Source organism: Pomacea canaliculata, linkage group LG12 (assembly GCF_003073045.1).
Source record: "Pomacea canaliculata isolate SZHN2017 linkage group LG12, ASM307304v1, whole genome shotgun sequence".
NCBI lineage: Eukaryota > Metazoa > Mollusca > Gastropoda > Architaenioglossa > Ampullariidae > Pomacea > Pomacea canaliculata.
The window spans coordinates 731,879-755,592 of record NC_037601.1 but is presented as its reverse complement, the minus strand read 5'-3'; the positions used below and the strand labels follow the sequence as shown (position 1 = coordinate 755,592).

At 44.8% G+C, this 23,714-nt stretch overlaps 1 protein-coding gene across 1 annotated transcript in view; it reads right to left on the bottom strand.

Moving 5' to 3' along the window:
- Window positions 1-284: 284 nt before the first annotated feature.
- Window positions 285-23,714, bottom strand: part of LOC112576924 (UPF0183 protein C16orf70 homolog) — a 28,287-nt gene continuing 4,857 nt past the window's right edge. Inside the window, exons 3-14 of the mRNA XM_025259803.1 lie at window positions 21,868-21,951; window positions 13,370-13,413; window positions 12,662-12,741; window positions 11,498-11,577; window positions 9,955-10,058; window positions 8,616-8,728; window positions 8,084-8,160; window positions 7,373-7,513; window positions 6,902-6,984; window positions 5,921-6,023; window positions 4,594-4,725; window positions 285-4,123 (exon numbers count right to left, since the gene is read on the bottom strand). Of these exons, the coding sequence (XP_025115588.1) occupies window positions 4,064-4,123; window positions 4,594-4,725; window positions 5,921-6,023; window positions 6,902-6,984; window positions 7,373-7,513; window positions 8,084-8,160; window positions 8,616-8,728; window positions 9,955-10,058; window positions 11,498-11,577; window positions 12,662-12,741; window positions 13,370-13,413; window positions 21,868-21,951 (1,101 nt within the window). The 3' untranslated portion in view covers window positions 285-4,063. The remainder of the gene's footprint in view (window positions 4,124-4,593; window positions 4,726-5,920; window positions 6,024-6,901; window positions 6,985-7,372; window positions 7,514-8,083; window positions 8,161-8,615; window positions 8,729-9,954; window positions 10,059-11,497; window positions 11,578-12,661; window positions 12,742-13,369; window positions 13,414-21,867; window positions 21,952-23,714) is intronic.

Sequence of the window (23,714 nt, the reverse complement as noted above, 5' to 3'; positions counted from 1 at the left end):
ACGTCCGGCGGCGAAACGTCCGTCGGCGAAAAGTCCGTGTACCATTGCAGGTATGAAACATTTTCAAACGGTTTCTGTGCTCAAGTGAAACTGCTGATGGCTGAAATCTCACACATGGATTGAGAATGAGATCGTAAGCTCTCATAGAGACTACTTGGTTTATTGTTCACTGCAGTCTGCCTCTTTCAGGTTCGGCTTTTTTTTTGACTTTGTTGGTGCTGAAACTACACTCAGTCTATACCACCATTCTGAAATGCCAACAAACTACACAGGGGAAGAAATGCTAGAGATCAGAAAGTCATCTTTAATTCATTAATTCATCATTAAAAGGTATGTATGCCCATTCATGGTAAGAAATGCGGTCGAGAAGAAAGAGGGAATGCTTTGTTACAATCTAAGGTGTTTTTTTTTTTGCACAGCAGCCCGAAGGCATATAATCACAAGGAAAATGAGCTATGAATAACCTGAGAATATCCAATCAAAATCTCCAGTGTGGCAAGGGTCTGACATGATCCAGCATCTCTTTCTCCTGGCTTGTCTCCCTTCAACAGGGAAACTGACTTTGCTGTCCTGGATACACCTGCGTGAAGCCGATACCTGCAGGCCTCTACTGATGAGGACCTCATACAAGTGGGAGAGAAACAAATGTGGTCTTAACAGCTCTCTTTTTTCCCGAACTTTGTGTCCATGTAGAGTTTCTACACCAATGCTATACAAGCAGCATGCTACACGCACTGTATGCACATACAATGAACTTGTACTACGAGTCTTGCACTTAATGTACTCATAATCCTTCCTGCACACAAGCTACATGTATTCTGTATTCAGTGTACATATACTATGCTCTCTGCACACAATGTACTAGTACCCTGCTCTCTGTACTTAATGTACATGTATTCAGCTTGCATGTAGTCTACTTGTGACTTACCAGTCTTTCTCTAAGACTTAGAACTCATCTCTCTAATTCTCTTAATCTTGGTTGTCAGTCTAAAACAATTTATCCGATGCTACTCTAAAAATATTTCTCTGTCACACATGGAAGCAAATAAATGTAATGCACTCTTACACCTACATGCAAGCACACACTCTGAAAACATACAAATGTGAGATAAGCTTGAGCATGAATATTAGTCTTAAATGAGAAAAAAACTGTAAAATGAAATCAGTATCTTTTGTAGCTACTCTTGCCTTGTATGCTGAAAGACTGGCAAAGAAAAACCACCTGAGCACCTGATGTGACTATGTTTTTGTGGTATGAACATTCTGGTAGACACGTAACCCAGAGTGTGGTCCCATGACATGGGAACGCTACACTGACAACACCCTGACACCCTAAGTGCTCATGTATGACAGAAGCTCTCTAACATGACAGGAACACTTAAGAGGGCACATGTCCTATTGTCACAACCACTAGTGGACACATGCCCGTGTTAAAAACAGTGGTGGACACATGGCCCAGGGTCATAAATATTGGTGGACATGCCCCACGTAGCGCCTAGCTGTAGTTCAGACTGCCAGTCATGCTCAGTTGCCTTCCTGCATCTAAACACCCTTAACGTTCAACATCTGTCAAGAGAATTGTGTAAAGCTGCAGTTGACTGTTATTTTACCCACCAACTCACTTACAGGCCTTACCTTACAAGTAACAATTTTACCTTAGATCATGATATTTCAGCCATGACTTGGATGCGCTAGAGATAAATGAATCAATTTAAAACATGAACAACAATATGAAAACTTAATGACAACTTTCATCCAGTAAGGAAATGCATTTGTAAACATCTTAGCTGAAAGACTTCAGCTCTTCCACAACACACTTGACTAAGTATCCAAAAATCCAAAAGACTGTCATCTATAACATTTGAAGAAATTAAGTTTCACACTTTCACAGCTAGGTGAAACCTTTGACACAAACATTACATGATACCATTAAAGCACAAGAGGAAAGTCCTCAAATCAAATCTCATTCAAAAACTGTCAGTGCGGCAACAAATGTCTGATGCAGAAAACTTTAATAATACAATTTAACACCACAGTTACAGAAAAAGTGCACTTTAAACACATCCTGTAGGTACCTGCATATTAATTCCTAGGTCATTTCGGCATGCAAGAAAGAATAAAAACTTGTCACTGTGTTGGTCTGTAACAACATACTAGTAGCTGTTGTTCCTGCATCCAGCACTGTTGCCCATGATAGCTGTAGACTGGCCATTATGATGACAATGCTTTCCCATACCTGTGGATAATCTAATGCACAAAAATGTTCAAAAGCAAATCTCAGATCTCACAGAAAAAATATGTTAGCATCTGCTGATAAAACTAGACTCCGTGCTACCACATACGGTGCTTGTGACTAACCTCTGTGCCATGGTGCTGAGATCCAAATCTTCTAGTCTTTTAGTAAGGTAAAAAGATTACACACGGTCAACACACACAGCACAGCAATCATCATTTCCTACCTGATGACAAGATCACTGGCACCAGAATATAGTGTGCCACATGACTGTGACATGGAAGTGCCACATGCCACAATTGCTGCACAGGGGTAAGAGGACAGAATGAAAAAAATCCATCCAGGTATTTAATTCAATTTAAACAGTCTTCCATAATCATGTGCATGTAACCATCACAGATATGAAAGCCATTGACTAAAGCTGCAATTTACAGAAGGTTCAGCCTCACAGATTCAACAGCTGTCAACAGATGAGTTGAAAAGTGAACAATTACCTTCTCCACTTCCTCTAAATAAGAGCAATAGTTAGCACCTGTCACCAATACAGTGAGGTGGGCTGTCCTGGGTTCAGCTCTCGTCTCGGGCACGCTGTTCTTTTTGTGCATGTAGCATCTGTTTACAGAACTGGCTGCCTTGCCGTGATGTAGCCTTAGTTGCTGGCTTGGTGTAAAACACCAATTCTCCCTCCCTCCTCTTAATAAAGCTTTCCTTGCAGATTAATTTTTTTTTTAAATTACAGAAAAACAAGAAAATGATCTTATTATTCAGGACACTCATGAAGTAACTTAGATGCAGTGTTAACATTCGTTCAAGCTCAGTCAGCACTCACATGCACGACATCAATCAGCCATAAGCAGTGCATAATTGTCAGTTTGTACTTCTTTAAAAGAAATGACCAGAATCCACACTTCCATCTGCAGCACAATTTAAAAACACAGACAAACAGCAAATCAAAGCGAGTTAGTGGATGATATTTGCTGTACTTCAATCCCCAACCTTCAACAGACAATGTGCAACTCAAATGAAGCAGTTTGTTCGTGTTTACCTTGTGCTTTATGCTGTGCGCACACACCTTCACAGCTCAAAAATGAAACAGACTTATGTTTGAGACACATCTCTACAATACCCTGCTTGAAAAAAAAAGAACAAACTGAGTGCAAAAGTTTCTCAAAGATATTCATCACTTGCCTTTCCCTTAATTGCACACTTCCTGCTTTTCCTCGTGACCCCAGAGATGCATGTTCTGAAGCCATGATTACAAGCACAATGAAGAGCTGGGGTTGTGGAAAGTCCAAAATATCCACACGGAAGGTAAAGTACAATGAAATGATCAAAACGTGACATGGAATGCCCAAAACTGAGAACACAACAGATAGCGGACTTCATTTTGATCAATTTCATCAATACAGACGGAACAATATTGCAACCACAGTATTTGCCAGCAGTCTCCTCCATTAGCAACAGTTTTCTATAAGCTGTAACCCCCAAATCTGTTGCCTTGTTCAATGTCAAAGTCAACGATGGCATATTTTAATTGCAACTGTGCAATTACTGGGAAAAGAAAAGCACAGGTCAACAAATTTCAAGGAGCTGTAGTCTACAAACCAAGTTGCCACAGTGTAGTAGTTCTTACGCAACAAAGAATGTCTGAATGCCTACACAGCACAGAGGTGTTACTCTGTGCTCTTTGGTGCCTAGTCTGGTTCCTAGCTGGCCCACCATACACCAGTGCTGCCACTGACTGCTTGCAGGCACAAGATGGAAATCTCAGCACTCCCATCAAGCAGGCCAGGTGTGGCTGTCAACGGGCTCCAGCAGCCCTAAAGGACATCAGGAGGGCAGATGTGGCTGGTATAAGGTGACGGAGGCGATGTGTTGGTTCTGCATCACCTGGACATTGACGATCACAACAAAATGATTGCAATTTGCACTGATAGCTATAACAGCCACAACTCTTCTCAAAATATTTAAAAATAATAAGAAAAGTACTGAAATTTCTCTCCCACAACCTGCTACCTCGTAAAACAAAACCTTGCTATCTACTTGCTGATGTAAACACTAGACAAAACTACTGCTATTGACTACTGGCTTTGAAGGGAGACCAAAGCTCTTCATAGCGCTACAACATGAACAGCAGAAAACACACATAGTTCAGCAACACATAATACTTGATCCCTCTAATGTGACTTACACGAAAACCCCATATTAAGGCACTATCTGGATCACAAGAAGAAGTTATTTATCCTTTGACCTGCTGGGAATTTAATTTAATGTACTTCTCCAGGATGGCATTCAAATAATGAGAAACCATTTGTTAACACCCTCTGCCATTGCAGAAACCTGGTGCTTCAGTAACTGACCTCAAAGATAATGTCTTGAACGCCATAGCAGAAGGTTGAGCCAAAAGGATTGCTGGTGTTCAGGGAGGATGCCCGATTCAGAATGACTGGGCGCTGTTCAGGTCGTAGAAGCAAAGCCTGAATTTCACTCCACTGCAGATTACAAGATAACAAACAGCTCAACTTGACATTGTGATATTACAGTACAGCTACTGGAGTAATCTCTATCCAATATGTAGATTATGAGATAACGAACAGCTCAACTTGACATTGTGGCACTACAGTACAGCTACTGGAGTAATCTCTATCCAATATGTAGATTATGAGATAACGAACAGCTCAACTTGACATTGTGGCACTACAGTACAGCTACTGGAGTAATCTCTATCCAATATGTAGATTATGAGATAACGAACAGCTCAACTTGACATTGTGGCACTACAGTACAGCTACTGGAGTAATCTCTATCCAATATGAAGATTAAAAGATAACGAACAGCTCAACTTGACATTGTGATATTACAGTACAGCTATTGGAGTAATCTCTATCCAATATGTAGATTATGAGATAACAAACAGCTCAACTTGACATTGTGGCACTACAGTACAGCTACTGGAGTAATCTCTATCCAATATGTAGATTATGAGATAACAAACAGCTCAACTTGACATTGTGGCACTACAGTACAGCTACTGGAGTAATCTCTATCCAATATGCAGATTAAAAGATAACGAACAGCTCAACTTGACATTCCTCGCACTACTACAATAGTGGATTAATCTTTGCCTGTCCTACTCTGTGACCAAAAGCTCTGTCAATCCCCAATAATCACAAACCTCAACAAGCAATAATCTTGCTAGTAGTTAGCTAAAGACTGACCACTCCATAAATTACGTATTGGCATCACCTAAAGACTAAATGGTACATGCAGTATTTATTGGCATTAGCCAGACACCACCTGGTCCATAGACGGGTTTATAATTTAGTTTTATACAATGTTAAATTTAACTTGATTTAAATGTTTGGCAAGTGTACAGTTAATAATGTATATTGCAGAGTATGTCCATGTGCATGCAGATGTAGACAGGAATTTAGTTTATAAAGGTGTACATATAACAGTGCATGTAGTGGCAAGTGCAAGTGTGATTGCTGGTGATTGTCCAGAACGTGGTGGCCATCATTAAGACGTGTTCCTTGTGCAATGTCACTTAGCAGCGATATTCATATCCAATATTAAGTATTGAGTGTGCAACTGGTGACTGTTGTGGTCATCATTCAAACATATTCCTCGAACAACAGCACTTAGAAATACATTATGTGAGAATAAGTATGAAGTGTAGTAACTCACCCTAGAGTAAGCGGTAATAATTAGTGGGTCCTCATCCCCCTGGCCACCATGCACTTTGACCTTCTCCAGCACCACTGGCAGCTTGAACTCACAGCGGCAGTACCTGTCAGATAAAGGAGAGATGACTACTAGATGCTCTTCCTATTTACAGAAGCAGTACCTGACAGATAAAAAGAATGGGGGGTGGGGAAGGAACTGGTGTTTTACACGGAGCCAGCATCTATGGCTATAACACAGCAAGGAAGCCAACCCTGTAAACAGATGCCACATGCATCAGATAAAGTTGAGAAGACTACTATGTAATCTTATTGACTCTACAGAGGTAGTACCTGTCACATCAAGATGTAGCTCCACTGTGATTTTACTATGTAATCTTATTTACTCTACAGAGGAGTGATTCACACTAAGGACAGTATCAATGAACTATTTATATGTTGACTCTACAAAAAGGAATGATCCAGTCAGGCTAGCAGAAATCATCTCTTTATACTGACTTTACAGAGACGTAGTAATGTTTTAATATCAGCTAGTGGAGAGGTATATCTGACTGGCCTCCACACACCTCTCTCTCTCTCCCCACAGTCGTAGGAGGCCAGCGCTCGTGAACAGTCTATGACTATTCCAACATGCTGATGGTTGCCTCCAGTATTTCAGACCAGAAATTCTTGAACAGAATCTGGCCATTTCTTGATGATTGTAAAACTAACCTAATGATCTTACTGCTAGAATCTGGCTATTTTTGAGTGATTGTTTTTGAGACCAGCATCTGTTATTATTATGTTTGTGTGTGGGTTTTTTTTTTTTTTTAAATTTTAGTGAAGTGCTTTGAGCCCACCTTTACTGGTGGGGAAAGGCTCTATATAAATAAACATATTATTATTATTAAGCCCAACAAGGAGCGTGCATGAAGTGCCCACATCTCAGTACCCATACATCAAGCCATGGTACCTGCAAGTGATGGTAGCCTCAATGTCTACTCACATGTTGAAATTATAATGGCCAGGATAGTTGGTGTGCAGGATAAACTTTTTTGCTAGATGTGTACTTGCATCAAAGAGCACATCCTGAAACAAATCCTGGACCATTAGTAAATTATAATGATGATGATGATAAAACATATGAACATGCCAGTTCAGGCCATATTATATACACTGAAGTAAAAAAAACAAACAAAGAAAGTACCAAAATAATCTGTAAGATGTTTGAAATGAACATATGTTCACAATGTTTGATTTTCCAAGTTAAACAGCTGGTAACAGACACCACTGTCCTCTCTAAAAATACATTCCTAACGTATAGACATGCCCACTTAAAGTTTACAGGGCTTGTGAATATCCACAGGTAGGGGCTTTCTAAGAGGCTATAGGTACTGAGCAGAGAGACTGCTAAGCACTGATAATAAGCACAGTCAAGCAACTGTCAGCTCCTACATCATGCATGAAGACAACTTACCACACCCATAGTAAAATAATTGAAGAAGTAATCCGAGTTGCGAGACCTGATTCGTTTATGTGCTTCAGGCATATGGATTTTCATCTTATCTTCCAGTTTGAAGAAGACTTTACTGGGGCAGCCCAGTGCACTAACCACATCCTGGTTAAGAAACACAGATGTGTCAATGTCAGGCTCACCAAACTGGAACGACTAACACAACACACTAGACACCCAAAGTGCTTGTATGTGTAATCACACTTTTTGTCCTGAGACTCATTTGTTGTTGTTCATACTAAGGCAAGCTCAGCTGTAATCACATGTAGCCATGAACAAAGAAAACTTGCCACAGCAATAAAGTCAATAACTGATGAACTACTTTTAAAAAATCCACAGAGCTGGAAATTTCTACTTATTAGGCTTAAGTGCTTAAAGTGATAGATTGCACTAAAAAAAAAATGAAATCATCTGACAATAATCACACTCATTAGCAGTTTGTCTCAGCATAGCCCCTATGAAAACAACCGTGGCTAACCTTATAAAAGTGATACATTAAGGGTGTTTACATATTCTTTACAAGATAGGTCAGTAAAGGGCTAAAATAGATTATGCACAAGTACAGTATAATCAGTGCCTATGCAACAAGTCTCCAAAAATTCAGAGCATAATCAAGTGGACTGTATACACAATGCACAGCATACACAATGCTACAATGATATAAGCGTCATCCACCTGGCACGAGTCCCCAAAGTGTATGATGCGCTCCACTGACTTTTTCCTGGGATCTAGAAGTTTGCCCTGCCCATTGCCTGTCACAAGTTCACAAAATGCTCTGTGAAATCTCTCAGTAGTACAAGAGACATGATTACCAACAAACCTGCTAACAAGAAACATTATCAGCAAACCTCCTAATAAAAGGCAATATCATCACGTACTATTATTAGCACTGTATGTCTATCAGGCACATCAAAGTTTTACGTCAACAAAAATGTTCCAAGTCAACAAAATCTTACAAACATAAAACCTGTTATTAAAAAGTCATTAAAAAAGACAACACAAAACAATATTACAGCAGAAGTGAATGTATCGATAAAATGAAAATTCTTGGGAAGAGTACTCAGAGAAGTGACCACAATGCCTTTGGTTAAAGACATCAGAAATTCAGCAGTACACTGATCTAAAACAAAAAAGTAAAACTCCAGGAGATTCTCCCTTTTTCTCTCTCTCTGAACACACACTGATGTTGACACTCTTTACTAGATACCTTCAGTAGCAAGCAGAAACTTAAGCCCTTGTGTTACATTGTGCTCCCTTAAAACTTCAAGACACTCCAAAAAGCAGTTTCCATGGAAACATGTGACAGGCAGAGAAGGTGCCCTGCAACAAGAAAAGAAACAACATTCAAACAAGCATCTCTCATGTGAGTTTAGCAAAAGATCATTGATGAAGCACGATCAAGTGATGTGCGGTGGTAGAGAGGCAACATGTTGGGTGTCATTTGAACCAAACATCATATCACCTCAGCTATATGGACTTCCTGCCTGAGTCAAGTGGACTCCTCCATGACCATATCATCCCAACACCAAAAGCCGAATCATTCAGGCATGGGCTAAATGCATGCTCAAGGAATAACATCCATTTTATATTAAACGAATTCATGCATACACGCTTAATAAGAACCTTCAAACTAAAGAGCAATGATGAATAAGGTTATTTAAAAATTGATTTAAGAGAAAATAATGTTTATATGTCATTGTGAGATTTTAACCAGATGTCTACAGATACATTTACTACAAATCTTCAAGCTGAAGAATGAGACAAAGTCTTTTTAAAAAAAGCTGATTCAAAAGAAAATCCCATTATGTGCCATTGTGGGTTTGTTCTCCTAGTGTGCATTACAGAGCAGCCTTTATTGTTTAGCACGACGGTAGCTGTTCCAACAACACATCTCTCGTTTGATGATATTTTATGTTAACACCTACTCATGTCACTGGAGATCAATTCGTCTTTTGAGTCTGGATGGACTTGACTTTCAGTACTGGGAAAATATGGTAGCTATGACTGGAGCAACATGGTTTGGGTCGAAATGAAAGGTGACCCACAGAACAAGTAGTCTCTTTCAAAATGTACTTACTTTATTTTTACATAATTTCTGCTGAAAATCATAATACAGGGTAGGCGGCCTATTTTAAAGCAGTCTATTTTAAAGCGTACTTCATTTTTTTCAACATGCAACTTTTAGCCAAAAAAAGTCATAACAACTGTTGGTTGTAAGTCAGGACAAGGGGGTAGTCGTACTAGAGATGACGTTTATGTAGAGAAATTCGCCCTGAAAAATGTTGGGATGGTAACTAAGAGAGAGTTATAATTAGTAAGGTCTTAATAAAGAGATTTTACTGTACACCATCTTTCAAAGTGTCAAGAATGGCACCTCTTGATTATACTTCACAAGAGTTTCAGACATGACTACTGGTTCTTGCAAAGTATGATAAATGTAACAGTTCATCCAGGTTTGGTATATAAACAAGCAGCATACAACAGACTACAACCTGACCAATATAAGTAAACGAGGTCACATGTAAATGCAAATAAATATCAGTCACCTGCAATCTGTCAGACTGCTGCCAGCATAGATGCACATGCGAGCCACCACTGGGGAAGCTCCATTGGGGAACTGCAGTGACCCCAGGCCGTGCGCATATTTAGGCTGCAGGACACACAAGGTCTCAGCTGAAAATGTAGCTGAAGTATTTCTGCAGATTATTATCGCTAGTCTGCAGAATTCCTAGTATCACATAGCCAGGCTGACAGTAACAATCTCACCCTTGCTTTATTCTGCCATCAGCCAAGGATTGCCAGCCTTCTAAGCTAGACAAAGTTCTCTACTAGATGCACCTCACTAAAAGTCAATGCAGTCTTAGCCCTGAAGCTTTGAGAAGTTTCTTGAAACCAATATTAAATAAAAAATTCATAAAAGTCACAAGTCCTTGGATAAAAATTGAAGCACCTTCTGTAAGTCCAATATTAAAAAAAGGACAGAAGTTATCCATGTCATGCTTGTGCTGTTCATACACTATCTCCCTTTGAAAATTAATGTTTGTGTGACTAAGGCAGTAGTTCTCAAAGTGCGGTCTGCGGTGCGAAATACTTTGAGAACCACTGGAATAAGGTGCCGGGAATACTAGAAATGTTAGTAAAACGCCAGTTTCTCTTGACAGTTGCAGGCCACTACAAAGGTACTGCACGCCAGCGTGACCAATGTGTGTGATGTGCTATCAGCAGTGACAATGTTGATCTTAACTGTATATTTATATTTCACATATTGTTATACAAAGACCTCTGATGAAATAAAGTTGATTTCAATATCACATACATCCTCCAAAACTTTATGTGGAATGTATTCTGCTTTACAGACCTACAGCTGATGTGCTCAGGAGAGGCATTCAGAAAGTCTTGAGCCTTTCAAAGGGAAAGTAATTTGAGAAGACAATTTTTTTTTCAAGCACCAAAGTCTAATTTATTCAAGACTTTCTAATGTAATCAATCAATGCATATTTTCTAGTGCTTAATCCTGTGGTCAACACAAAGTCCTCTTCAGTCAACTCCCCATTCACAGCTTCAATGATCTCATTATGAATTTCAGAGGTTCTTTGATTTGGGAAAACAACCAACATCTGTAAATGCTAGGTAAACTATATCAACTCAACAAGAGACTGCTGAATGGCGACCATCGTCAGGGCAGCAGTGTCAACTAACGCATTGTCATGGTGGAGAAAAGACTTAAAGAGAGGCAAATGGAAGCAACCTCTTTTCATTTTTTGTAAACTCCAGAATGATGGTGATCTAGAGGATTATCAATATAAACACCAAGAAACTCTGAGAAAGATTACGGTTCAAGACTTTCTAAATGTCTCGTGTACACAGAAACTGACCTACCTCAGGCAACAAGGCTGTGTACAGAAGCCATGCATAGAAAATGGATGATACTTACTGCTAAGTGGAGGACACAGAAGCCAACATAAGTGTAACATAAGCTTTACCGTCTCTTGGTAATGGAAAAATAATGATGTCACAATCACACTGATGAAAATAGCAAATAATAAAAATCAAATGTAGTGGGCTGGAGAACACTTTCTGGGGCCTCACCTCAAATTTGGAGTCAATAGGAAATTCAAAGGACAGCCCCCTGAAGTTGAGCACAAAGAGCTGCTTCTCTGTTATATACACTGCAAGTACATGAGAACGCATAGCAGGTTAGGGTCCCGACACCTGGCTGCTTGCTTGAGCGGCAGTGTGCACACACCAACACTCAGCACCAGGCAGCAACATGCACACAGTAACACTCAGCAACATGCACACACCAATACTCAGCAACATGCACACAGTAACACTCAGCAACATGCACACAGTAACACTCAGCAACAGGCAGCAACATGCACACACCAACACTCAGCAACAGGCTCTGTTCTTACCATTGTCAACTTTGCCACTTTCTCACAAACACTGCTTTCAGCCTTCTAAAACTGGACAAATAATGGAAACATTATTCTACAAAACCGCACTACTCTATAAATAATTTATGCAATTTCTCTATCGGTCTGGTTTCCAAGAAGCCAAGCATCTGCTCCAGTCACTGACAGTCTTTGATGATGGTTATGGTGATAATGAAGAGGAGGGGGGGGGGAATTAGTGTTTTACGCCGTGTCAGCAACTAAGGCAATATTACGGCAAGCAGCCAGCCCTGTAAACAGATGCCACGTGCAGAGAAAGAACAGCGTGCCCGAGACGAGAAATGAACTCTGGGCAGCCAACCTTCACTGTATTGGTGACAGGCGCTAACCGTTGCACCACCGGACCGCTCGATAATGAAGAGGAAGACAACAGAGATGGTGATGCTGGTGGTAAACAAAATAGAAATAAAGGGGCTTGTGTTTGTCAGCTGTACTCATAACAGACCTCTCCCTTTAAACTAAAGTGTAAGAAGCTGGGAAACAGTGATGATCATTTATTATCACTGAAACCAATGCCGCTGTCTATCACGTTTACACAGACGGAAGTGACGCCAGGTGCAGAAGTGGGAGGAGACAGGCCACCATGCCTGTTGCACCACCACAATGATCGTCATCGTTGATGTACGAAGCAAGTCCTCGCTACCCACATACTGACAAGCTGGCATGAAGGGCAAGAGCAAAGGTCAATCATTCGACTGTAAGTAAATGTTGCTGCCTGAATGCCAGACACCCTTCATCACCACATGGGAATAGCTGATGTGGCGGTGACCCGTCCTCCATGTACGATACACCGACTTACCGCCTGGGTGTGTGGCCCCGAACGACTGGTCGATCTGCTCGATGGTAGGGCGCACCTGGGGGGTGTTGAAGGGCACTCCGCTGAAAACAAAAGTCAACAGCAAGTTAGTGTCATCACACCAGGCCTCTTCCTCCACAGCAGACATCGCTACACATCAACGACAAGAACGCGGCCCGGTGTTTGAAACTGCGGCGACTGTTCCTGCGTTTTCTGATTCCATGTTTGGAGAGTGTACGCGCAAGTGACCGATGGTCAGCCGGTTCTTTCAGTGAAATCTAAGTTTCACCTCAGCTGCCTTTCCCCGCAGGTGTGAAGACACGCACACCTAAGGTAGCAAGTGAGGCCACCATGTCATGTTCCGCTTTTAGGGGGATAAGTCCGATATGGTCAACTGGACAAATCTTGCGAACCGTGAAATGAACAATGACCCGCGACAACACGCAGCTCCCTTCCACCCGTATCTTCTTACACAAGTGACTTCATCTGCTTGCCCTCTTCAATGCACCCGTATCTAACTGCTGTCAAGTGCGGAGCTCACCGCTTGTCTGATGAGCTTTCAGCGATTTCAGCCAGAGACATGTTACTGGCCATCTTTGACTATACTGTGCCGCACGGTAATTGATATCTCTCTCTCACAATCAATTCAATCACGTGGTGTGGCAAAAGCCTGAGTGCACTTGTTGACAGCAAAAAGGTAGAGACACTCACCAGTACTTTAACTTGACTTTGCTCATGTTGTTGACTTCGATAATCTGCAAACAGAAAATAGCGGAAAGAGTAGTGTCAAGCATCACATACATCCACTCACTTGCTTACACTGTAGTCATAAAATCTTTTCTCTCTCACACACACATCCATCCACCTAAATACCCATCAGTCCCATCCGCACACGCCAATTCACCGAAAGAACGAAAACTTAAAAAAAAAAAAATCGGCAAACACCAAGAGCACACTAGGGATGGGGAATACATCAGCTGATGGTGAGTGGGGGGATACTAATGTCTTACCCGGAGCAAAGGCTACATCACGGCAAGTAAGGCTATGTCACGGCTAGGTAGCCAGCGACTAAAGCTATATTACAGCTAGGTAGCCAGCGACTAAGGCTATATCACAGCTAGGTAGCCAGCGACTAAAGCTATATCACAGCTAGGTAGCCAGTGACTAAAGCTATATTACAGCTAGGTAGCCAGCGACTAAAGCTATATTACAGCTAGGTAGCCAGCGACTAAAGCTATATCACAGCTAGGTAGCCAGCGACTAAAGCTATATTACAGCTAGGTAGCCAGCGACTAAGGCTATATTACAGCTAGGAAGCCAGCACCTAAGACTAAGTCACGGCAAGGTTGCTAGCCCTGTCAACATGCGCCACATGGAGAGAAAGAACAAAGTGCTGGAGGCAAGAACTGAACCCAGTTCAGCCAATACTGACAGTGAGGGAGCGTAGGTACACACTACACACAGTGAAATTGGTCAGGAGAGGGCCAAGGGGATAGAAAATGCAAAATAAGAGGAGGATGTAGACAGCCTCAGAATTTCACAATCACTAGCTCTCTCTCTCTTTCTGTCCCAGGAAGGAGAAGACATCTTTATTGTGGCCGGACAATTGAAACTGCTGTGTTACAGGTCACAACAGCCAGCGGTTAGAGGAAGAGGCCGGGAAGAATCTATGATGACGAAACACGAAATGCCCAAATCACAAACTATTCTATCGGGAAATATTCACTTGTGTCACAGATAACATTCTGAAGTTTTCTCACATCATTGCAGTTTGTGAAATCTAGTTAATTAAAAAAATAGCAATGGGGTTGAAAGAAGCAGCCGACAAACCAAATAACAAGACAGAGACCACTTCCCCCGAGTGAGCCATCCCTCCCAGCGACCTGCGTCCGGGTGGCCGACATGCAAGCGGACGAACTAGCAAATCTCAAGGTAAGAATGACAAGTCTCCCCCCACACACACACCCAGACCACCCTGATGACACTAGCCCAGGCGGGTAGCGACATGTCCTCAGTCACTTGCCGTACCCGTGGTTGAGTGCTGCGCGCCTGTTTGCTACCTGTCCGCCAACAAGACTGCACACGCCGCCTGCTGTGTTGTCTGCTAGTCACGGCGGTGTCTCCCTGCTGATGGATGCCGCCTTGTGAGGGCGCCGTGTGGGCTGGCACTAGGTGCTGTGTGGGCTGGCACTAGGTGCATTGTGGGCTGGCACTAGGTGCTGTGTGGGTTGGCACTAGGTGCTGTGTGGGCTGGCACTAGGTGCTGTGTGGGTGTGCTGTGTGGGTTGGCACTAGGTGCTGTGTGGGCTGGCACTAGGTGCTGTGTGGGCTGGCAGTAGGTGCTGTGTGGGCTGGCGCTAGGCGCATTGTCGGCTGGCACTAGGTGCTGTGTGGGCTCCCAGTCTTGCCCTGCGCACCTCAGCCCAGTGGCGGCCACACCACACAGGACACGGGCTGAGAGCCCCACCTGGCGCCATCAGCAGCTCTTGCTCTCACTATCCACGGCCTCTCTAGTCCTCTCTCGGTGCCGACAGCAGCCAGCAGGTGCTGCAGGGAGGGGGACAGTGGGGCAACCGTATCGCAGGGGGAGGTCAGGGAGTGCTGCCGATAAGAGTAGGATAAAGTGACTTTCGGAGGGTACTATAGCTAGAGTAGGGTAAATGTGACTCGGAGGGTACTGTAACTAGTAGGGTCAATATAACTTTCGGAGGGTACTGTAGCTAGTAGGGTAAATGTGACTCGGAGGGTACTGTAACTAGTAGTCAATATAACTTTCGGAGGGTACTATAGCTAGAGTAGGGTAAATGTGACTCGGAGGGTACTGTAACTAGTAGGGTCAATGTGACTCGGAGGGTACTGTAGCTAGAGTAGGGTCAATGTGACTCGGAGGGTACTGTAGCTAGTAGGGTCAATGTGACTCGGAGGGTACTGTAACTAGTAGGGTCAATGTGACTCGGAGGGTACTGTAACTAGTAGGGTCAATGTGACTCGGAGGGTACTGTAGCTAGAGTAGGGTCAATGTGACTCGGAGGGTACTGTAGCTAGTAGGGTCAATGTGACTCGGAGGGTACTGTAACTAGTAGTCAATATAACTTTCGGAGGGTACTATAGCTAGAGTAGGGTAAATGTGACTCGGAGGGTACTGTAACTAGTAGGGTCAATGTGACTCGGAGGGTACTGTAGCTAGAGTAGGGTCAATGTGACTCGGAGGTACTGTAGCTAGTAGGGTCAATGTGACTCGGAGGGTACTGTAACTAGTAGGGTCAATGTGACTCGGAGGGTACTGTAACTAGTAGGGTCAATGTGACTCAGAGGGTACTGTAGCTAGAGTAGGGTCAATGTGACTCGGAGGGTACTGTAGCTAGTAGGGTAAATGTGACTCGGAGGGTACTGTAACTAGTAGTCAATATAACTTTCGGAGGGTACTGTAGCTAGAGTAGGGTCAATGTGACTCGGAGGGTACTGTAACTAGTAGGGTCAATGTGACTCAGAGGGTACTGTAGCTAGAGTAGGGTCAATGTGACTCTACTGTAACTAGTAGGGTCAATGTGACTCGGAGGGTACTGTAGCTAGTAGGGTCAATGTGACTCGGAGGGTACTGTAACTAGTAGGGTCAATGTGACTCGGAGGGTACTGTAGCTAGTAGGGTCAATGTGATTCGGAGGGTACTGTAGCTAGTAGGGTCAATGTGATTCGGAGGGTACTGTAGCTAGTAGGGTCAATGAGTTTACAGAGGGTAGTGTAGCTAGTAGGGTCAATGACTTGACTGTAACTAGTAGGGTCAATATAACTTTCAGAGGGTACTGCAGGGTAAAAGTGACCGTTCACGCATACTAACTAATGTGCGCGCACACGCACCACGTGACATAACACCCGAACCCGAAGTCTCACGTCACACGTGACTCCGGAGTTGCCTACTGGCTTGTTCCGCCGGTTGGCCGTAGAGTCGTTATCATTTCACACGGCGCTTTGCGAGACAAATGTCTTTTCTTTTGTCCCTACACCCCTACCCACACACCCACCCACACACCCCACCCCGGCCCCAATCCAGATGGATGGCTTGTGCTTTTTCCGTCCTGTCAGTGACTGCAAACTGTGACCCCAAGCCGGGGTGGAGCTGGTGACCTCGCAGTTTCCTGCGTCGTGTGCTGAACTCAGCCGAGCGGTCGCACGTCACAAGGGTCAACACGCACCAACGTCACAAGGCCGAGGCAGCCGTCGTCCACACGTGAGCACGTAACGACTGACGTCGTCAACGGCGAGCGAGACGAGCGGACGAACACATCCACGCCTTGCTTGAGCGCTCCACCAAAAACCAAAAACAAAAAGCCAAGTGGACCGTGACCGACTGAATACCCGCCATCACCGTGTGTCGGAGCGACGCGCCACCCAGCTGCTGCGTGCTGCTTGTACCCGTAAGACTCTGGCAGGCGTCCGCACGTTGAGCGCACTCTCCGCAAGCCGTGAATGTACCCCGACACAAGGGCGAGCACTCAACAGTAAAATAATAATAATAAATACTGTGTAAACAAACTCATGGCCAAGCCCGACTCAGTCTCCTCCCGTTGAGCATCTCTATGAGCAGAGCTACATCCCAGTGTATGAATGTTACAGACTGCTCTTCACAACTCTGCTGTACTTGATAAATTAAACTGCAATCCAATTAACACTGGCTGAGTAATACAACAAGTAAACTTCACGGATACCCTCCCGTCTCCCCCTCCCTGGCTTCTCACCGCTTGTATCGCTGTCAGTGTGCTGCCCTCGCCTGACCTGAGACAGACGTTACATATATCTACCCTCTCTGGCCACACCCGCAGACAGTCAAGAAGTCTGAGCTCAGGCTACTGCTCCCAATTTCGGATTAAAGAAATTGATGAATGATGAGAGGTTCAAACTTAAACGATTACACACTGGTGGCCAATGTATTTGTTGTTTAGACAAAAGGAGCGAAGAACGTATCGCGCCGAGTGTTGCACGGAAAAGACTGGCACCACGAGTGGTCTGTTCTCTACACACAAACAAGATGAACGAGCGTCAGGCCGGACAATGAAGCGAGTGCACACCATGAACTGTGGAGAGGTCAACAAATCACCGGTCACCAAGGCCTGTTACACTCAGTTGCACTCAGTTACTGGCTACTATTCCTCCCTTGCCAGCAACTTGTCTCGTGTTTCTTGTCGTCTCCTTCCGCCAGCGTCTACAGCGCCACCTGCCATTGAGCATGATTATCCACCCCAGCCCCACACCCCCGATCCTTGCCGGGGTGGACTGAAGATGTTCAATGAAAGTGTGTGTGGTGAGCGCTGCTCAAGCTTTGGACTACTTGCTGTGGCGCCTACTGCTGGTGCCAGGCGCTACCCGGACCCACCGCCAGTGCTGAGACAAAGACGTGTAAACGTGAGTACCCACTGTCCACCCGTCAACGGCTTCCTCTGCAAGTGGCTCCTGCTACCCTGACAGGTGGTACAGCTGATATTCTTATTCCCCTTTTTTTAGTCGCTGAAGGACTTGCTCCCTCACTCTGGCGGAGTGAAGAGAGGTCGTGAGAGGAAAAGGGAAAAGAAAACAAGGAGGTCATTGCTCATCTTCAGGTGATTGACCAAAAGCGGGGTGGCCGGCCTGAGTACCGCCCAGCCGTTGATGGGTGGCTGAAGTGGCCACACCACTACTTTTTTATGGTGGTGGAGGGGGACAGGCTGACAACCACTGGTCAGTGCTGCCATCTGTCCGCACCACGGGTCCAAAACAAAGCGGGAGAGAGGAAGGTGGGAGGAGGTTCTATCAGGTTCCAGAAAGCATGGTACAGACAGCCACTCGTATTTCTTCGCACCCACCCCCTCAAAAAACAAAAAACAAAAAAACAACCGTTTGTGTTTTCCTTGGGGTGCACAAGGAGGCCATTCCGCCATTGTGCGGCCCCCCCCTGGCCTGTACAGTCCTGCCGTGCGGCCACAGATGGGACAGTGGGGGATGGGCACCCGACAAATGACAAAATTGAAAAGAGGAGGGGGGGGGGAACCGGGAGGGAAAAATCAATGGAGAAAACTGGTGTGGGCCTGTACGCCATGTGGCCAGTGGACACTACGTCACGCTAACGACAGGCTCCAGTGACCAAGCCGCCTCCCCCGTAGCACGAGGTCAGTGTCTGACCTTCTGTACCAAGATGCATTTGTGAACACACAATAAACACGAGACACTGCACCTCTCTCTCTCACCAGCAACACAGAGACACCGATAACAACAACAACGACAACAACAGCAACAACGACGACGTCCCTAACGGCAGCATCTGTGGAGTGGACAGGTCGCACAGCACACACAGGAGACTACCTGTCCCTAAGGGAAAGCTCAAATAGCAGCAAAGCGCATGTCGCCAACGTTGAACATGTAAAGACACACAATGAAACACTGAACACGGAGGAATATGGGGAACTGAACACTGAACAGACCAAGAAGCTGCCATTCTGTCACTATGGGATTACAAAGACTCAACGCATGTAAGTAAGAAGTAAAGTATTTCCCCAACACGAGAGAGAGACACCCTTCAAGCACAAAAGCCAGTCAACGGATGACAAGTGTCACCTCAAACTCCACCCGCAGCAGCAAAGAGCAGACAAGTAAATCACAGTCCAAAAGATTTACAAAACAAATCAGTCTTCGTTGTGTGAGTGTGAGTGAGGAGGGAGGAGAGTTGTTTGTTGACATTTTGGATGGAGGTAATCTGACAGATTCAATGGGACAGAACTTGTGTAAGTTTTGTGAAAGCACACAAAAAGAACCACTCGCCCAAACATCTCGGATCTTTGGCAGAAAGACCATGAGGTGGAGAGGCAGACCAGACTTGTCTAGGGCGAGTAGACTACAAGAATATCGGAGACGTAGATGGGGAGGATACAGAAACTAACAGTGGGAGGGTGATACAAAGGGAGAGAAAATGAGCGATAGAGGATTTTAAGGGAGCGAAGGAAAGAAGGAAGAGATACAAGAAGTGAGAAGCACGAGAAGTGACAGGAAGAGAGGGGCGAGAGTGTGTGGGAGGAGGTGGAGGGGCAGTTACCAGTCTGCACCTCAAACTTGCGATCGTCAGTCAACGGCGTGTGTGGAGGGAGGTGCCTGACCAGCAAACTGTAGTCGCCACGTCACTTCCTCCATGTGTTTCAATATTCACAAACATTCTGTCAACTCGCTTTTGCAAACACGATAATAAACAAAGTGGGAACACCTCTGGCTGATAAGTTATCGCTCACCCACAGTCCGCTTAAATACACACCCCACCACCACCACCACCACCACCACCACGCCTCCACTGGCCGCGGGGGAGGGGGATTTCCTTCCGCCTGTCAGCCGGACGGAGAAGGTGGAGGGACCATCTCAAGTGAGCAAATGAGCATGAAAATTATTCACCCTCTGTGGGGTCCCCACTAACGGCAACACCGCCGCCATTCTTCCACAGACGACGGATAGTAGAGGGTGGGGGGAGCATAAAGTGTAATCAGAGATTTGTGGGGGGAAAGGGGTGAGAAGGGAGAAAGAGACTACTCGCCGATATCGGCGGGGGGTCGAGATGGAAAGAGTGGCTGCAGTTGATAAGGGTGTGGCCCCGGGGCCCGGCCTGACTTGACCGGGTGTGGGGCGCCTGATTTGGGCCACTCACAGCTTAATGGCGACAGGGAGGGCGAGAGGACCACGGCCATTCAGCTCTCTCGTCGCCAACCAAGCGTGAAGCCAGCAGCTGCTTTACTGCAGCAGGCGTGAAGCTGTGCAGCAATCAACACGGACAGTGGGGGGACGCCCGACACAAAGGGCCCGTCATCAGCAAGTGGACAGCACCTTCTAGCCATCGCTTGCCCTTTTCTGTCCAGCAAACTTTCTAATTCATGAGCAACAAGGAGTTACCGACATATACACAGTCGCCACAGCACATACGCCACCCACACACACCCACACACACACTGCTACCACTCTGACCTACACACTTACTATCACGTAATCACAACAACAGTTAGCGGGTGGGAACCGTCATGATCGGGACAGGAAGAGGGTAGACACCGTGATGGCAGACAGGAAGAGGGTAGACACCGTGATGGCAGACAGGAAGAGGGTAGACACCGTGATGGCAGACAGGAAGAGGGTAGACACCGTGATGGCAGACAGGAAGAGGGTAGACACCGTGATGGCAGACAGGAAGAGGGTAGAGACTGTGATGATGCCGACATGGAACACACTCGGGGCAAAAAGATTTGTGGACGTGGCAACTGTAGGCAGCTCCATACTACGTCAACTGATTAGATATTCATGGCGGTCATAATTATGTACATCATTAGAGACAACTAAAAATACTGTATACAGTGTCCTATACTATTTGTGGGCCCACAATGTTCACACCATGAGAACCACACACATACACGACTGGCAACCCAGGCTCATCACAAGATGGCTGACACAGACCTATGACGTTAGTAATAACAGCAACAATAATCATAATTCAGGGCTTCTGCTTACGCAAAACATTACGTACAGTACGCATTAAAAGTTCGGAGGACCCCTTCAATTTTCTTCAATGGCTGGGACCCCTTCAAATTTGGGCAAAGAACAGATACAAAATAGGGTTAGTGTAGTGTCTGACATCGTAGCCCAGTCTACTGTTGTCGTCTGCTACAAGGTGAGAGTCACTTCCCTTGCGCTGAGTTTTTTCCCTTTTAACCTATTTCCAAGATGTCGTTGACAGTCTGGTTAAAATCATCGTCTCACAAACGGAAAGAAAGTGAGCACCCCAAGTACAGTGAGCATAAGCTCATCACAGATGCTTGCACAGACTTCACGGCACAGAAATCTCGCCGTTTCTGACTAGACATTACAGTGCTTTGTGTGCCTGAAAGGCAGTTGAACAAAGTAGTTGATTTGTTGGGGGTTTTTTTTCACATTGTAAAGGGACCCTTAGAGTTAGCCAGGGACCCCTTAGAAATCTGAAGTAGGAGTCCCTGGGACCCCAAAGAATTTAGCCTTAGCAGAAGCCATGAATAATACACACACAATTTATAAACAAGGAAAAATATTTCCCCAATTATATCAAGACAGACGACATCGTAGCCTGCACCATGTCCACGTCACCTACAAGTAGCGTTACAGTCATGGAAGGTGTGACGTGTGTGACACTGCCACAGTCAGTGACCTGCGTGACCTCACGTGCAGAAGCGAAGGCTCACCTTGAGGCGCTGTGACACGGGATCGAAGATGAGGCGAATTCCGTCCTGCGACAGGTTCAGCACCTGGTCCATCTGAAGAGGCGCCTGGCAAAGAAACGAGAGACATTTTAGCTTCACATCTTCACGTGACGAGGTTCGATCTATGTAACGTACGAGTGCTGTGCATGCTGGCAATGGACTAAACACAATGGCACCCTCTCTCCCGACACTAGATGTCACGCATTTAGACAAGGAATTCATTTCCACCTGCTGTGCTGCAGCATGCTTACACTTAGCCATCAATCTTGCCTACACTTCACACCTGTAGGCGGATGGCAATGCTTTAAGACGCTATCATCAACGTTCCAATGTACAACCACTGCGACATCTGGCGGCGAGGGCAGCGTTGTAAGGTGAGGGTAGGACAGTCCTCCTCAGCTCACAGGGGACATGATCGATATGTCACGGCTTGTCCCTCCACCACAACACCACAACTTGCCTTGTTTTCCTCCCTATCTCACAATTCAAGCCCGAAACCAGGGACAGACACAGGCTGACTCTACTTCACGCCCACTAGTCCCCATGTAGGTACTGGTCACGTGGTATTGTCGGCACTTAACATGGGGCTGTCCTGTCAGTGTGTTCTGCGCTGTCAATGCAGCCTTCTCTTTGTTTTCTTGTCATACTCGACTTTTTGCATTTCAAACCCTGAAAAGAAAGGGTCGGTCGCTTCATGTTTCTGCTGGTTTGGAGGTAATTAGGAGCGGCAAGATGGCGTCAGCATGACAGCGGGGGTAGGAAGGTGAAGGGTCCATCCAGCTGTCTTAGATCGGTCTTTGGATGATAGCAGTCTGGAGGAAACATCAATGCTAAGCTCCTCCTTCTAATGTAAACATATTTCTACACCTTATCTTCCTCCTGCACACTGAAATCAATGGCACAGTCCAATATGGCACCTTGCTGTATGGGTTTTCATGATGCAACTGGGGAGACACTGACACCTCAATGATATGGAGGAGATTCAGGCGTAATGGTAACAAAGAAAAGAACAATGAAAAACAACAACATATAAAAACGAACAAACCTAGGAAATCCACTAACCTGCTCCATCTATGACCTTCAGGAGCAAACAATAATGTATAATCATCGTGCATTTATACTGTAACTGCAGGTACATTCTCTTCAACCCTAAATGAATGCACAATCGTGTACAGTCTGTGATTTTACCCTAATTTTACTTGTTTCAATTACATATCTTGCTAAAGAGATAAAATGATCCTTATTGTTTAGTGTCAAAACCTCTTCTACGCTCTTGTGTCAGATATTTGCAGAAAACTATATTTTTATGAATAGATTTTTATGACTCACAAGCGTATGGAGAGTGAACATCATCATCAATGACACCTGCTTTATTACAGGCTAAACAGATTGATAGTGCTGCTGCACCTGGATCACACCACCTCTTACTGGCATTTTCTCAGTTTAGTCAATGCATCTGTGCACCATGTGGATGTTACACAATAAATAAATACCTCGCTGGCTGCATGCCATCACTAACCACTGATGTTATTCCTGTGCTCCATGCTGAATGTCTGGTTTAGTAAGAACAGCAGGTGAGACCACCTTTAAATTCTGATACAGACAGTTTTGAAAGCTTCAATGGTGATCACTGTCCAGAGTGATAGGACAAGGTACTGCAGACACTGGGCCACAGCAAGAATAAGAATGGCACTCACAGAGTTTAAGGTTATGGAGCATTGCCCTGGGTCAAAATGGGGAAAACAAGGACTAGTGTCTGGTCTCCATAATTATGTCATGGTGTCCAGACCCTGGGGATGTTGCTTTACCCCTGTGGCCATCCTACTACT